At 48.0% G+C, this 14,200-nt stretch overlaps 2 protein-coding genes across 2 annotated transcripts in view; both read left to right on the top strand.

Moving 5' to 3' along the window:
* GABPB2 (GA binding protein transcription factor subunit beta 2) overlaps positions 1-466 on the top strand; it is a 15,865-nt gene extending 15,399 nt beyond the window's left edge. The window contains exon 9 of the mRNA XM_063145728.1: positions 1-466. This exon is cut by the window's left edge and continues 182 nt beyond it. Within this exon, the coding sequence (XP_063001798.1) occupies positions 1-109 (109 nt within the window). The 3' untranslated portion in view covers positions 110-466.
* The window catches only part of BNIPL (BCL2 interacting protein like), a 276,141-nt gene that overhangs the window by 101,254 nt on the left and 160,687 nt on the right, over positions 1-14,200 (top strand). The window lies entirely within an intron of this gene.

The raw sequence follows: 14,200 nt of genomic DNA, 5'->3' as shown, positions 1-14,200 counted from the left end.
GGAGGCCGACAGGGGAAACTCCGTCGACGTGCCGGCGGAAGAAACCGCCGTCCCCGCAGCGGAAGGGGAACTCCCAACGGACATTGCTGTGGAGACCGTCACGTCGTAACCTTCAGGTCGCAATGCCGCTCTCCCCTCAACTCGGACCGCTCTTGTCTGAGAAAGACGTGGGCGGTTAAAGAAGCAACATTCCCCAGGCTGCTGTGCAATCCCCCCCCCTCCCAAAAACACTGGACAAAAACCATTTGGGTGGGCAAATTCCAGGGGGAGTCCAGCCCCCCGCACGTCTCCTAATTTTTAGCAGCCCTTGGCTTCCTTCTTTCCTTTCAGGACAGGGCTTTAAAGCAAATAGTCTAAAGATACCCTTTTTTTAAAAAAAAAAAAGTGAATAATAATCCCCTGACATTTCAGAGGTATATTTTTGTGAACGTAGCCTGAAATTCCTTTGAAATTGCCGGCAAATGACCTAAAGAGCTCGTTTCATAGGGCTTTATCGCCGCCTTATCGTCGGGTGTTGCCTTAGTCCGGCAGTCGTCTTCGGTGTGTGATGGGTTGGGCGGACGTGCCGTTTACGCAGGTGTTTGGGCGTCCCTTAAACGGCCTTGCTGCAAGTGGAAACGCGGGCCGATCCACCTCCCTCTGCGTGCGGGGAAGCCCCCGGGGGGGTGTGTGTGCGTCTCGCCGAATGCGGGCGGTGAAGGAATCTCGTGCAGATCCGCAAACGGTATCTGCACTTCTGTTTCTGCACTCCCACGATGTGTCGAGCGGTCAGCAACGGGCCTAGCGGCTGGATAGCAGACCAGCGTCTTCGCCGCAGAGGCGCCGAGCGTACCCTGCCACTGAGGTCTTGCATTCGGTGCTTGTTTTTCGCAGTGCCTCCTTTTTTACACGGGGGGGGGGGGGGGGCTTTGGATGAAAGCCAGGGAAAACTCAGGATTTTTCCGCCGTTTTTAAAACTCTTTTAAAATGCACACAACTCAGCCGCCGGGTTGCTGCAAGCGCAATAAAAGTAGATGCCTCGTTTTAAGATATTTATCTGGTTTTGCACACCTGCTGACCAAACTTTGAGGTGTGTGTGTGTGTGTGTATGGATGGACGGACAGTGCGTATACCTGGAGGAGTGAAGGCTGAGGGGAGACATGGTAGCACAAGTCCTTGAAAGGTTGTCACGCAGAGGAGGGCCGGGATCTCTTCTCGATCCTCCCAGAGTGCAGGACACAGAATAACGGGCTCAAGTGACAGGAAGCCAGATTCCGGCTGGACATCAGGAAAAACCTCCTGACTGTTAGAGCCTATAAGGGGCCTCTAAGGCCATCGAGTCCAACCCCCTGCTCAATGCAGGAATCCACCCTAAAGCATCCCTGACAGATGGCTGTCCAGCTGCCTCTTGAAGGCCTCTAGTGTGGGAGAGCCCACAACCTCCCTAGGTCACTGGTTCCATTGTCGTACTGCTCTAAAAGTCAGGAAGTTTTTTCCTGATGTCCAGTCAGGAAGAGCTGGCCAGAAGGTGTTCCAAGTAGCACGCCCCAAGCCCTGGGAGGCTTCTGTCCTTAAAGGCTGCCTCGAAATAAATTTAAATCAAGAAAAGTTAAATAAGCCAGCAGGTGTCAAGCCGAAAGGGCCCAAACCTAAACCGAGTCCTTATAGATTCCATCAAGCCGGTCCTGTTGCAGGCCAGAATCTCACCCCTTCGGGAATCCATAGGGCCAGCCGCAGGCGGTGGGACCGATGGCGGAGTTGGCTCCTTGCCCTCCCCAGCAGGAGTCCCAGTTCCAAGACCCACGATACCAATTTAGGGTCCAGTAGCTCCACCCTACCGCCAAGAGATCTTCAACGCATCCCTCTGCCTCCTCTTGCGGCCTGGTGCCAATCAATCCCAGGGGCTCCCGCACCGTTAATATTTGAGGGGAAGCCGGGATTTCAGCAGGCGTCGCTTGCCACGAATTCCCTTTCTCACAGGAACGTGAAAGGTGCAGGCAGGGCTGGTGCCAGACTATTTTGCGCCCTAGGCAGGTGAGCTGTTTTCTCCCACCCACCCCGGCGTACCTGGGCGCGGGGCGCCATCTCGCCCGCTCAGCTGAAGGGAAGCCAGGACGCTGGGGTGGGGGTGGGGGGGGCGGCGGGGGGGGCGGCTTCGGAACGGCGCGCCTGGCCGGAAGCCGCTCTGGGAGATCGACTTCCAGGTGCGCCGTTCCGAAACCGCCCACTTGCCCCCCTACCCCAGCGTTTTGGCTTCGCTTCGACGCCCACCCAGCCGAAGCGAAGCCCAGATGCTGGGGCGGGCGGGCGGCTTCAGAACGGCGCGCCCGGAAGCCGCCCTCTCAGAGCCGCTGTGGGACAGTGGCTTCCGGGTGTGGCGTTCGGCACCCCCCCCTTACCTTGGCTCTCTAGGCGGGCGCCTGAGTGGCCTCTATGATAGCACCGGCCCTGGGTGCAGGTGCTCCGTCCTCTTCTGCCTCCAGCCAGCCTCGTTTCAGCCCGCCTCAGGGCTGCGAAGCCTGACGGGGAAATGATCCCGGCTCCAAGCGGCTGCCGTCAGAGGGGGGGGTTCTTGTTTGCAGAAAGGCCGAACGCCACACTTCGCCCTGTCGTTTACCACATTATTATTATTATTATTATTATTATTATTATTATTATTATTATTATTTTAAAAAGCACTTTGTAGTCTCCCATGTAAATGAATCCATCGTTTCCACTTCCTTATCTACATATAGAACCACGGACACAGCTTTCAGCTGCGGGCCCACGCTGGAAGGATTGAGAGCAGAAACGTCCAGGTTCCTCCTCCGTTAAAAGAGTCCAGGCAACAGGATTGGGGAAGACACACACACACACACACACACGCCCCTCTGCCGGAGACTCTAGCTGGCGTTCAACTCGTTGCTGGCAAGAAAGGGGTGAACCTCAGAGTAAGGGCACTTTAAGGAGAAGCCAAAGACTTGGAAGTTCTGGGGACCCGAAAGGCGGCTTCCCCCACGCTTCCAAGGGATACGGAATTGTGTTGGGGCGGTGGGTGGAAATACCGCAGGGGTAGAAGGGCTGAGATTTACTGGTCTCCACGGCCTTGTTCAGCCTCCCCCTGGTCATGCACAAAGCTTTCAGAAGCAACCAGAGCCAGCGTTTCTCAACCCAGCACCCTCTAGATGTGCTGGACTACAACTCCTATCAGCCTGTTGTGACAAGAAAAATATATATAACTCAGAATAGCCCAGGGTCAAGGGAAGGCCTTTTAGGGTCCCTGAGGGACATGTGATCTCTGGAGCGGTTTCCCTCGTATTGCAAAGCCGTCATGAGGTTTACCACCCCGAGGTGCCTTTGTTTATATTGAACATAGCTTCCGATGCTTTTTAAAACACATACGTGGATGTATAGAACAGAGTGGTCTGGTTTACAGGGTTATCGCTGCGCCCACGAGAACCAGACACCCTTTAGAGTTCTAAAAAGAAATCCGTGTTGTGAGACGACGCTGGTTTATACCTTGGCTGGCTGGGCGGTCCAAATTTTGGGCTGCAACTCCCGTTGGCTAAGGCTGATGGGAGGTGGAGCGTGGCCACGTCTGGAGTGCTGCCTGTCCCCCATTTCTGTCTAAGGCAGCCTTCCTCAACCTGGGGCGCTCCAGATGTGTTGGACTGCATCTCCCAGAATGCCCCTGGCTGGGGCATTCTGAGAGTTGTAGTCCAACACATCTGGAGCGCCCCAGGTTGAGGAAGGCTGGCCTAAGGGCTATTGTAAACTTAAAACGGGATACGTACGGGTGGATCCTGAAACCTCGGGGTCCTGTTCATGTGACCGTTTAACCACAATCTCCTGTATTTTGTACTTGTGTGTGGGTGGGTTAAAAGTCAGGAGGGGAAAATCAGGAGGCAGGCGTGCAAGCGTGCTTCACTTTTCAAGAGAACGGCAGCGTGGTTGTCCGTTCGCTGTGCCAGTTGACGTACGCCCGTACGTAGAAAAAAAGTGGGGATGTGATGTGTAGTACAAGAACTCTGCACGCGCTCTAATGTGTTGGTGGATCGCCTGAGTGAACGGTCAGGGCTCCTCCATCCCAGCGGAGGGAGAAAAACCTTGCATGCAAGGGGACACATGTGGCCATTTCTAAAGGAACACGGGAAGCCATTTAAGCAGCAAATCGCCTCTTTGGAGCTGCGCTGGATGAGACCAGTATTCAACCAGTTTCCCGGGTGGAAAGCCCAAGAGCAGGATGTGAGTGCAACAGCGCCCTCCCACCCATGTTCCCCAGCAACTTTTGTACATAGGCTTTTACTGCCTCTGATCCTGAAGGTAGCACATAGCTGTCAGGGCTAGTAGCCATGGGTAGACTTCTCCAGGCATTGGTCTAAACCGCCCCCTTTTTTAAAAAAAAGCGGATCATGATAAATGAGTCGTGAAAAAGAAATCAAACCTCCCATTTTATCAAGAATCTTCCACCCCATGGGTGGGTGGGAGAGACCGCGAGGATTTAGAACAAATATATATATACGCCTGTATTTTAAAAAGAAAAATGAAACAAGCCAAGTTATTTATTTCGCATGTAACTGCTTTTCTGAAAGGATTGTTCCTACCAGCATTTAGTAATTATATCCTAAGACACACACCCTCCAAATTAGCACTTTGATTCATTCGTTCGTTCATACATCCATTCATTATTTCACCTTTGCCCTGTGCCTTACTGGTCCCAGGAAAACGAAGATGGGTGTGCAGTGAAAAGGAAACGTAACTAACTCCTTGCCAAACACAACATCATAACTCAGCCCCATCTTTTGCACCCAGGACAGCTTCTTGAACTCTGCTTCTCGGCCAATGCAAGGGCCCTGCCAATCCGCGGATTTATTTTAAATATAGCTTTGTGTACAGGCTGGCTTGTTTGGGGGGTGGGTGGGAAAGGTATATTTTATATTTTAGGGTCTTTGACCCAAAATGTGCATTTTACAACGTGTACAATTCTACCCTTTTTTGTTCGTTTGTTTTGATACTACTGTTTGGTTAATAAAATCCCGAAGTCATGCTGTTGTCGTTCCTTTGTGAACCGGAGATTGAAAACACGCCTCGATTCGCTTCTGAATTAGCAATAACTGAGGTTGGCGAGATGCCACGTGACGTACCACAGGGGTGAAGATGATGTGAGAGAACCCTCTACGTGGGAGATTGGATTACCCAGTATCAGGGAGTAGTGAGCAGGAAAGGAAAGGAACCTCTCGTGCCAGCACTGAGTCATTACTGACTCTTGGAGGGACGCTAGCTTTCACTGACGTTTTCTTGGCAGGCCTCATAGTGGGGTGGTTTGCCGTTGCCTTCCCCGGCCATTATTACCTTTCCCCCAGCTAGCTGGGTACTCATTTTACCGACCTCGGGAGGATGGAAGGCTGAGTCGACCTGAGCCGGCTGCCTGAGAACCAGCTTCCGCTGGGATCGAACTCAGGCCGTGGGGAGAGTTTCAGCTGCAGAAACTGCTGCTTTACCTCTAGGGCCATCTGTGAACGTGGCATTTGTGAAGAGACACTGGGTAAGTCCCTCACCGAAAGAGCTTAGCATCTAAAATTTGAGACAACAGAAGGAAGGGAGGAGGCGAAATGAAAGAATGGGCAAAGAGGGAAATTGTCTGTGTTTATTTCAGTACAAGAGGGCAGTTCTCTGCCCCGAGGCGATTGCAGTCAATCAAAACGCAGAGAGAACGTCAGCGGAAGGGATGGGAGACGGAGGCAGAGGGTAAGAATCAGTGTTTATTTCACGTGTTTCTAGCTGATTTACAGTTAAATGTGGGACTGAAGCGTTTGGGCCGAAACCTTTGTGGAAAAGGTGGGATTTGACGGAAGCGAGAGGTGGCATCACAGGGGTGTTCTGGGATAGAAGTCCAGGCCTAAAAGGGAGAAAGGGTCTGAGTCTTTTGCCTGTGTGCATATGGCAGAGAGAGAAATAAGGAACAGGGTAAAGGAAGCCAAAGAATTGACAGTCAAGATGGACGAGAAGCCGGCATTTAGAAAGAGGTAGCAAGTTCTGCCCCCTGCGTGGCCTTAACCTCCAGTACAACACTCCCCAGACCAGGCACGACGGGCAGCTGTTCTATCCCCGGGGTAAAAACCAGGCTGCAGAAAGAATTAACCCAGTTTCCACATCCCAGTGCGAGACTGGTATGAGAATAGCTTGGGTTTTTGGTTTTGCTTTGAGTTCCATCCCAGCTTGTCACCCTTTTGTTTCATCCTGAAAGATTCAAAAGTTGGAGGTGGAGTATTGAGACGGCATCTCTTTTAAAGGGAGGGGGGAAGTTAAGAGCCAGGTGGTAACTTGGGGGCACAGATGGATAAGAAATGGGTAAGTCCACTCACCTGCTGCACCCCAAAAGCCTGCATGGACTGAGGTGACTTGCATTTACAAAAATAAGCCGCAGCACCTCTTTAGAAACGTACTTCATGTTGCAATTATAACAATAATAAAAAGGAAACGAACCGGAATACACTATCTGTTCTGCTCCATTAAAAAATAAAATAACCATCAGTACAAAAAAATTCCATGCCTTGCTTTTTCCTCTCGCTAGCTTTTAGGGCGTTGGGGGAATTTAGGATGAAGAATCGTTCAGAACGGACTGTGCTGCTCCACCGATTTGAGGATCCTTGAGCAGAGGGAGAGCGGGCCCCAGTCCTGCCAAATTGGGCTGGCAAAGAGGCCTGGCCTCGCTCCGGCCGCCGTTTCAGAGGGAAAATGTTTTAATGATTCCGGAGGCGTCGCGGTCTTCGCTTGAAACCAAGAACTCTGACTAATAACGAACGTTTTGCCGGTGGGTGTGATCTGCCAGCCCGTGCGCGGCTTTGATTTATAACGGCTTAGCGGGGTTTTGACTGAGAAAGTAATTAGTTTTCCTCCAGGACAAACAGCAAAGCTTCAAGGAACAGCAGCAAGAGAGCCAAGAATTCTGAACACCTCATTTCCAGAACATGGTGGTGTTGAATGCCCAGAATGGACACCCAGGCCAATGTGGGGACAAACATTCTCTTGTCCCTGCAAGTCACAGGTCTTGATTGGGTTTGGAAACGGGGCGCCCACATTTCCACCTCCCGTTACGGATATCAAAAGCTGCCTTTTGCCCTTGCTCCATCTGGCCCAGTATTCCCAACACGGGCTGGCAGCAGCAGCAGGAGTTTTTCCTTGCCCTACCTGGAGATGCCTGGATCACACCTGGGAACCCTTCACACGCCGAGCTCCAGCCTGTCCCTAAACCTCTGCTCATCATCTTCAATTCTCTTTAGCCCACCTGCTCCCTGAAGCAGCCTGGAACTCCATCCTCCCCAGAGATCTCTGGCTCCGTTCCATTTTTCAAACTTTGCTCCAGGGGTTATCAAACTTCAGGTCCAGGGTCTCCGTCCTTTGGGGTTCGCCAGCTCAAAACACACGCGTCTGAGCTCGACGTTCCAGCTCCATCTTCAACATAAAAGAGGGGTTAGATGGATTCCTGGAGGAGAAGGCTATCCATGGCTAGTAGTCCTGATGGTTATGGGCTACGTCCTCCCAGGATCCGAGGCAGTAAGCCTGTGTGCCCCAGTTGCTGGGGAACATGGGCGGGAGGGTGCTGTTGCACCATGTCCTGCTTGTTCATCCCTGTCCGATGGCTGGTTGGCCACTGTGTGAACAGAGTGCTGGACTAGATGGACCCTTGGTCTGATCCGGCACAGGTATGTTCTTAATTCAAGTAGCATCACTCCTCCCCATTTCCCCTGGGGCAGGGTCTGCCTTATTTGTTATGTTTTGGGCTCCCCCCCCTTCTCCTTCCACCTGGATCTTTGTCCTGAATGCTTTGTAGATCTCCCATGCCTTCAACGCTGCTGTCTTGTCTTCTCTGTGGCTGGAGTCCCTTTCCGAGAGCACCGGTAACAGCAGCAGTGCTAGCTCAAGGTTTCCGAGGGGCCGTGGGCAAGACACCCTTGCCCCCCCCCTCCCTTGACGAGTCTATCGGCTCACCAGCTGATCTTCCTCCTCCTCCTCCTCTTCCTCGCTGCTACGATTTCCTTGCTTGGCAGGCAGAGTCCAAATCAAACGGTGGCGATCTCAGTTTTCCTTCTCTGAGTGGCTTCTGAGCACCCCTAGAACAAAAACCATTTTAGGATATAAGTCCTTTCGCTTTGCGGTTTTCAAGCTGTATTTAAAACACCCCCGTGCAAGCTTTGAGCTCTCAGCATTTTACCGTTTCAGAACTCGAGCTGTTTCATTTTGTGGTTTTAAATCTGTATTTAAAACCCCAGTTTAAGCTCTGGGCTCTTAACTTAGCATTTTACCATTTTTCCTGTTCTAGACCATTTGGTTTGCTCTTTTAAATCCATCCTTTAAATCTCTGCATTGCTGTGGGGGCTTTAATCCATTTATTTTGTCATTTGAAGCTTCTTTTAATTGATTTTCTTTTATGCTGCACTTCGCACTTTTTATTTTTCTGAGCCGACCAGAGTGCTTCAGTTATCGTGCTGTAGAGAAATGTATTAAATTTAGAAACACGTGAATAAACTACCCCTCGGAGCTGAGCAAGTAAGTCAGCAATGCTCAGAGTGTCAGCTTTGAGCTGTTAACATTGCATTTTATCATTTTATGATTCTAGTTTGTTTGCTTTGCTGTTTTAAATCCATATTTTAAATCTCTACATTGCAACTGGGTTTTATTTTGGTTCCACAGTTATACTGTAATTTGATTTTTTTTCCCCTGCTGTCCTTTCGTGCGGTAGAGAAATTTATTAAATAAAGAAATCCATGAATAAACTCCTTATTTAGGTGAGCAGGCCATCATGTTCAGAGTCGACCACAAAAGAGTACCCCAGAGTAAGCTCATAGCTCTTAATTTTACCATTTTGGGCTCCTAGTCTTTTCATATTCCTGTTTTAAATCCATATTTTTAAATCTCTGCATTGCTATGCAGGTTTAATCAATTTCTACTTTTATACTGCAATCTGAAGTTTTTCGAATAGCTATTGTTTTATGCAGTACTTTGTGGGTTGTATTTTTGGAACCGCCAGGAGTAGGGTGACCATATTTTGGAAACCAAAAAGGAGGACAACATGGTCGCCATGTTAAAATTATTTTAAAAAAATAATTTTAAAACCTCAAACTTTTAAAAATATCCTAAAACTCAGTGGTTGGACAGATCTGTTTCAAACTTGGGATAGCTAAAGGCCTTGTTAAGAGCAATCATGGTGCCAAGTTTCATCTCTATCTTTAAAAATAACATTTTTAAAAAACAAATTAAATCCTCAAATTTTAAAAAAAATCCTAAAAATTGATGGATGAACAGATCTGTTTCAAATTTGGTATGGCTAAAGCTCTACCTAAAAGCTATCATGATGCCAACTTTCATCTCTTTATCTTTAAAAATGACAATTTTAAAAATAATAATGTTAAAACCTCAATTTTTAAAAAAAATCCTTAAAAATCAATGGATGAACAGATCTGTTTCAAATTTGGTAAGACTAAAGCCCTTCCTAAGAGCTACCATTGTGCCAAGTTTCATGTCTTTATCTTAAAAAATGACAGAGCTATAAGCATTTTTGTTAATTCCCATTGGAGCTGCTCTTTGGCAAAAAATATATATCCGGATTTCCCCTCTCCCTCCCGGATTTATCATCCGAAACCCGGGCAAATCCGGTCATATGGTCACCCTAGCCAGGAGTAAGGCACAGAAAAGAAAAATGTATTAAATAAATAAAGCCATGAATAAAAAACTACCCCATTGTGGTGAGCAGGCCGCAATGCTCCGAGTTGGCCACAAGAGGGCACTCCAGTGTCAGCTCCCAGCGGTTAATTTATTTTATTTATTTATTTATTTATTATATTTTTATACCGCCCAATAGCCGAAGCTCTCTGGGCGGTTCACAAAACATTGCATTTTACTATTAACATTGCATTTTACTATTCTAGTCCATTTGCTTTGCTGGTTTAAAATCCATATTTTAAATCTCTGCATTTTCGCCAGGTTTGCTTCCGGTTCTACATTAATATTGTAATTTGAAGCTTTTATTCTTTAGATTTCTTTCTGCTGTACTTGTGGTTTTAATTTTTCTCAACTGCCCAGAGTGCTTTGGCTATGGGACGGTAGAGAAATCTTTACATAAATTAATCCATGAAAAACTACCCCATTGAGGTGAGCAGGCAGAAGCTCTGAGCTTGTCAATGGAAAAAATGGTGTCTGAATAGCGTTTTGGAGGTCCGAATTTTTCTTCAGATTCGGATCTGAAACAAAACGGGGGGAGGGGGTCCCCGAAATGACCCAAAACAAAATGGGGGGGTCCGTGCACAGCCCTAGTTGCCAGCCTAGTCTTCGTTGATTGAAGCCGACGAGACCACATCACGCTAGTCCTTTTCCAGCTTCATTGGCTGCCAGTCCAGGTCCAGGCCTGAGTCAAGGTGCTGGTATTAATATTTAAAGCCCTAATCGGCTTGGGGCCAGGCTATCTGAAGGAACGCCTCTTCCCGTATGTACCTGCCCAGACCCTAAGGTCATCCTCAGGGGTCCTTCTCCACAAGCCCCTGCCAAAGGAAGAGAGGCAGGTGGCTACCAGGAGCAGGGCCTTCTCTGCTGTGGCACCCCGGCTGTGGAATGAGCTCCCTAAGGAGGTTCGCTTGGCACCTACAATATATGCTTTTAGACGCCAGGTGAAGACCTTTTATTCTCCCAGCATTTTAACAGTCTATAAATACATTTTAACTCGGTGTTTTAAATTTGTAATTTTGCATTGCTGCTGTTTTGATCTGGTTGAGCTTTTATATTGTATTTTATATTATGGTTTTATACTGTTGTTTTATACTTTGAATGTTTTTAGTTTTTGTGAACCGCCCAGAGAGCTCCGGCTATTGGGCAGTATAAAAATGTAATAAATAAATAAATAAATAAATAAATAAATAAATAAAGTAAATTCTTCCCAGAGGACCTGAGTGTGCGGGGTGGAAGGGCCTTCACTCACTGTTGCTCCGGCTGCTTGAACCCACGGATGGCAGCCCATCTTGGCTTCCGGGCGCCGGCCCCTTCCGCCCCGACGCGCCCCTCAGGCCAGCCTGTAATCCAACGTGTCTTTCTCCATGTAATCGGTCCACGTGGACGAAGGCATGCTGCGGTATGGATCGAGCAGGATGCGGAAGCAGCGGACGATCAACAGCCCCAGGAAGACGAAGAGGAAGAAGACGAAGACGAAAGCGGCTTTCTGTTCCAAGGTTAAGGCCGGATCCGGTCGGACGGCGCTGGCCAGCGCGGGGAGGCTGCTGCTGCTGCTGAACTCCTCGGCCATCCTTACAGAGACCCGACACAAGGGGATGATTCAGTCCCGGGATCTGCAGCGACAAAAGCAGCCCTGTTGAACAGCGTCACCACCTGTCCGTTCTTATCAATGCAAACTACAAAGGCAAAAATATACGTAGAATAGAAAATTCAATCAATACTCATTTCAGCAACAGTACAAGCTGATGTTAAAATGAATTATAATGGGATTTAAGAATCTGATTCCTGATAGATCAGACTGGGACAGAACAATTCATCTGGAGAAGACCATACCTTGCAACCGACCAGACATAATGGTTATAGACAAAAAGGAAAAAACACACATGCCTCATTGACATAGCAATAGGTAATGACAAAAATGTGGTAGAAAAGAAAGGGGAAAAGGGAGAAAAATATACACCATTGGCTATGGAAGTTAAAGAACTATGGCAACAGGAAAAGGTCACAACTATTCCAACATCACATCAAAAAACTATACAGAAAACCTTCAGAAACTGGGCCTATCCAAATACATCCACACCACCATCCAGAAAGCAGTCATACTTAAACATCCTCAATTGTCAAGAAATTCCTGAATCATAGAATAGCAGAGTTGGAAGGGGCCAGAAAAGAGATATAATAATAATTAACATGAGTTGCACTTTCAAGCATTCAAAGCTTCAAATGTAATACAACAACCCTGTAAGATATGCAAGACGGTCCCTGAGTGGACCTCATGGGGATTTGAACCCGGTTCTCTCTAGTCCACGTCTAAACTATCCATTCAGCAAATTAGGCTGCAGCTGCCATCATCAGCATCTCCCACCTTTTTGGGAACACGTTTCACCCAAAGTGGCTTCCAGGCATAGAACCGACGCTCTGTGGGTTGCTAGACATGCAGATAGGTCTGAGATGACGCTGGTGATTGGAGCAGGGCCTGGCGCAACTCCGTTTCCTACCTTCCTTTATGGGGCAAACTGCATACCAAGTTGCAAGGGCCACTGTATCAGAGAGAAAACGTTCTTACCAGTTTGCGCCTTGAGGGAGCCCTGGGAGGTATTTTCAGAGCCAGGTGAGCCGAAAAGGATTTGCTGAAACCTGAGTGGGACACGGGCGACTCAGGGTTCCCTCCGTGCACCTCCTAAACAGGAAGCCTAAGACTTCTGAAAAAGCCATTTGCAACCATCACCGCTTCTCTGTTCTTTTTAAAAAAAACAAAAACGTACCAAAAAATTGGCATCTCGCCGTTTCTAGCACTTGCTCATTTGTTTCAAGAGACGACAGGCCGGGCATGTGCTTTGTTCCGGTCCGGTTATCGTCTTTTGTTCCTTTCTCGCCAGAAAAGAAGAAGTAGAAGATGCAAACCCCCACAAACAACATCCCATTCTGAGCGCTCTCGTTTATAAATCCCGATAAACATCGGCATTTCAGAAGTGGCCGTGATGCATCGCGCCGCGGCCGTGCCGGCGGACGACTTTGGAATGAAAAGTCGGCCCCCGGGGAAAGTTAATGAGAAGCTGGACGGAAAGGTGGCCGGAAAGCAAACCCTCCTGAGTTCAAGGCAGTCTATCTCTCCCGACCGGTGGCTGGGACGTAAGAGGCAAGGGAAAGCTATTTCTATCTGCAGACCCATTTCCCTCGCTAGGCAAGGCCACACTGAAACAAATGCACTCTGCTTCTTTATGTCATAAAGACGCGTGGTTAAAATTAGAAGAGACACCGATTTTTCCAGGAATATCTACACAAACCAGAAAGACAAACCGGGTCTATATTTCTAATTCGTCTAAGAGGAGGTAAGGGGGAAGGGGGAGGAAGAACCCAAAAAATTATACTTTTTTAAAAAGTTCAAAATCAGGAGGGGCACGGAAGAAGAGAAAATAATCTTAAACCCCCCTTCCCATTTTAGGATGCTGCTGACCTGCGACAAGACGTTTTCGTTTTACCGAACTTCACAGGGGCGAGAATTCCATTTTAGTAACTCTTCAAAATCCACGCAAGGATCGTGACCCAACCCGAATGCCAGGAACGGATGGTGCAAACGCGAATCTGGCAGAAGAGGTTTTGTTTATTTGCTTTCCGAATGCGGGGAGGACGTACACCCCAAAAGTGTCGGATTAGTTTTCAATAGGTTTTTGTTTGGTTACTTAATTCGAATTTCGTTCTGTGGCGAAAGAGGACCAAATAGGACACCGGACTAGATTTCCAGTTTGGGTGCTTTGATCCCTGCCTTAAAGACAGACTTTTGCGGGGACGAGTTTCCAAATGACGACGTCTTTCATTTTGCAACGCGGCCGCGTTTTTCTTTTGAGTTTTAAAGAGAGAGAGAAAATAGCCATGCGATGCTTTTGGAATGGCAGTGCTAAGATCACTCTGTTTGAAAAACACTTCCAAATAACTAAATCAGAGGAGGAGTAGATCGTCCACCCAAAAAAAAATCCACTGAGGAATATTCTTGGCAATGAGGTTTTAGAGATAATAATAATAATAATAATAATAATAATAATAATAATAATAATAAACTAGACAATGACACCTTTGCGAAACAAGGAAACAATAATATTAGTCACGAAATATATACTGTAAATTAAAGGTTTTATATTCTTTCTGATGGAGATGGAAGGGCTGTGTATACATATTCAAGAAAACATGTGCCCACTAATATGGGCACCCTTTAAATGTCATCCATCACACCCTGTCCGGCTATGCAGTCCTCAATGTACCCACCTGTGCGTGCCCGTACATATGCAGTCAATATGCGAAGGGGAGAAAAGGGAGCCTTACCTGGGCGAAAGGTAAACCAGTCTCCGGAGTAGCATCATCAGCAGGTAGGGATTTGTAGCGCTCCAAATATGTGTTTCTTTCGACAGCCGCCTGCCTCCTGCCCACGGAACAAATTTCCGGTTGGATCTGTAAACCGGCCAGCGGATGTTCTGAGAGGGTGTTGGAGGCTCCGTTCTCCGACCTCGCTGATGGCCGGTGA

This window comes from Elgaria multicarinata, chromosome 21, assembly GCF_023053635.1.
Source record: "Elgaria multicarinata webbii isolate HBS135686 ecotype San Diego chromosome 21, rElgMul1.1.pri, whole genome shotgun sequence".
NCBI classification, from domain to species: Eukaryota; Metazoa; Chordata; class Lepidosauria; order Squamata; family Anguidae; genus Elgaria; species Elgaria multicarinata.
The sequence above is the reverse complement of the archived record's forward strand: the minus strand, read 5'-3'. Positions and strand labels throughout refer to the sequence as shown.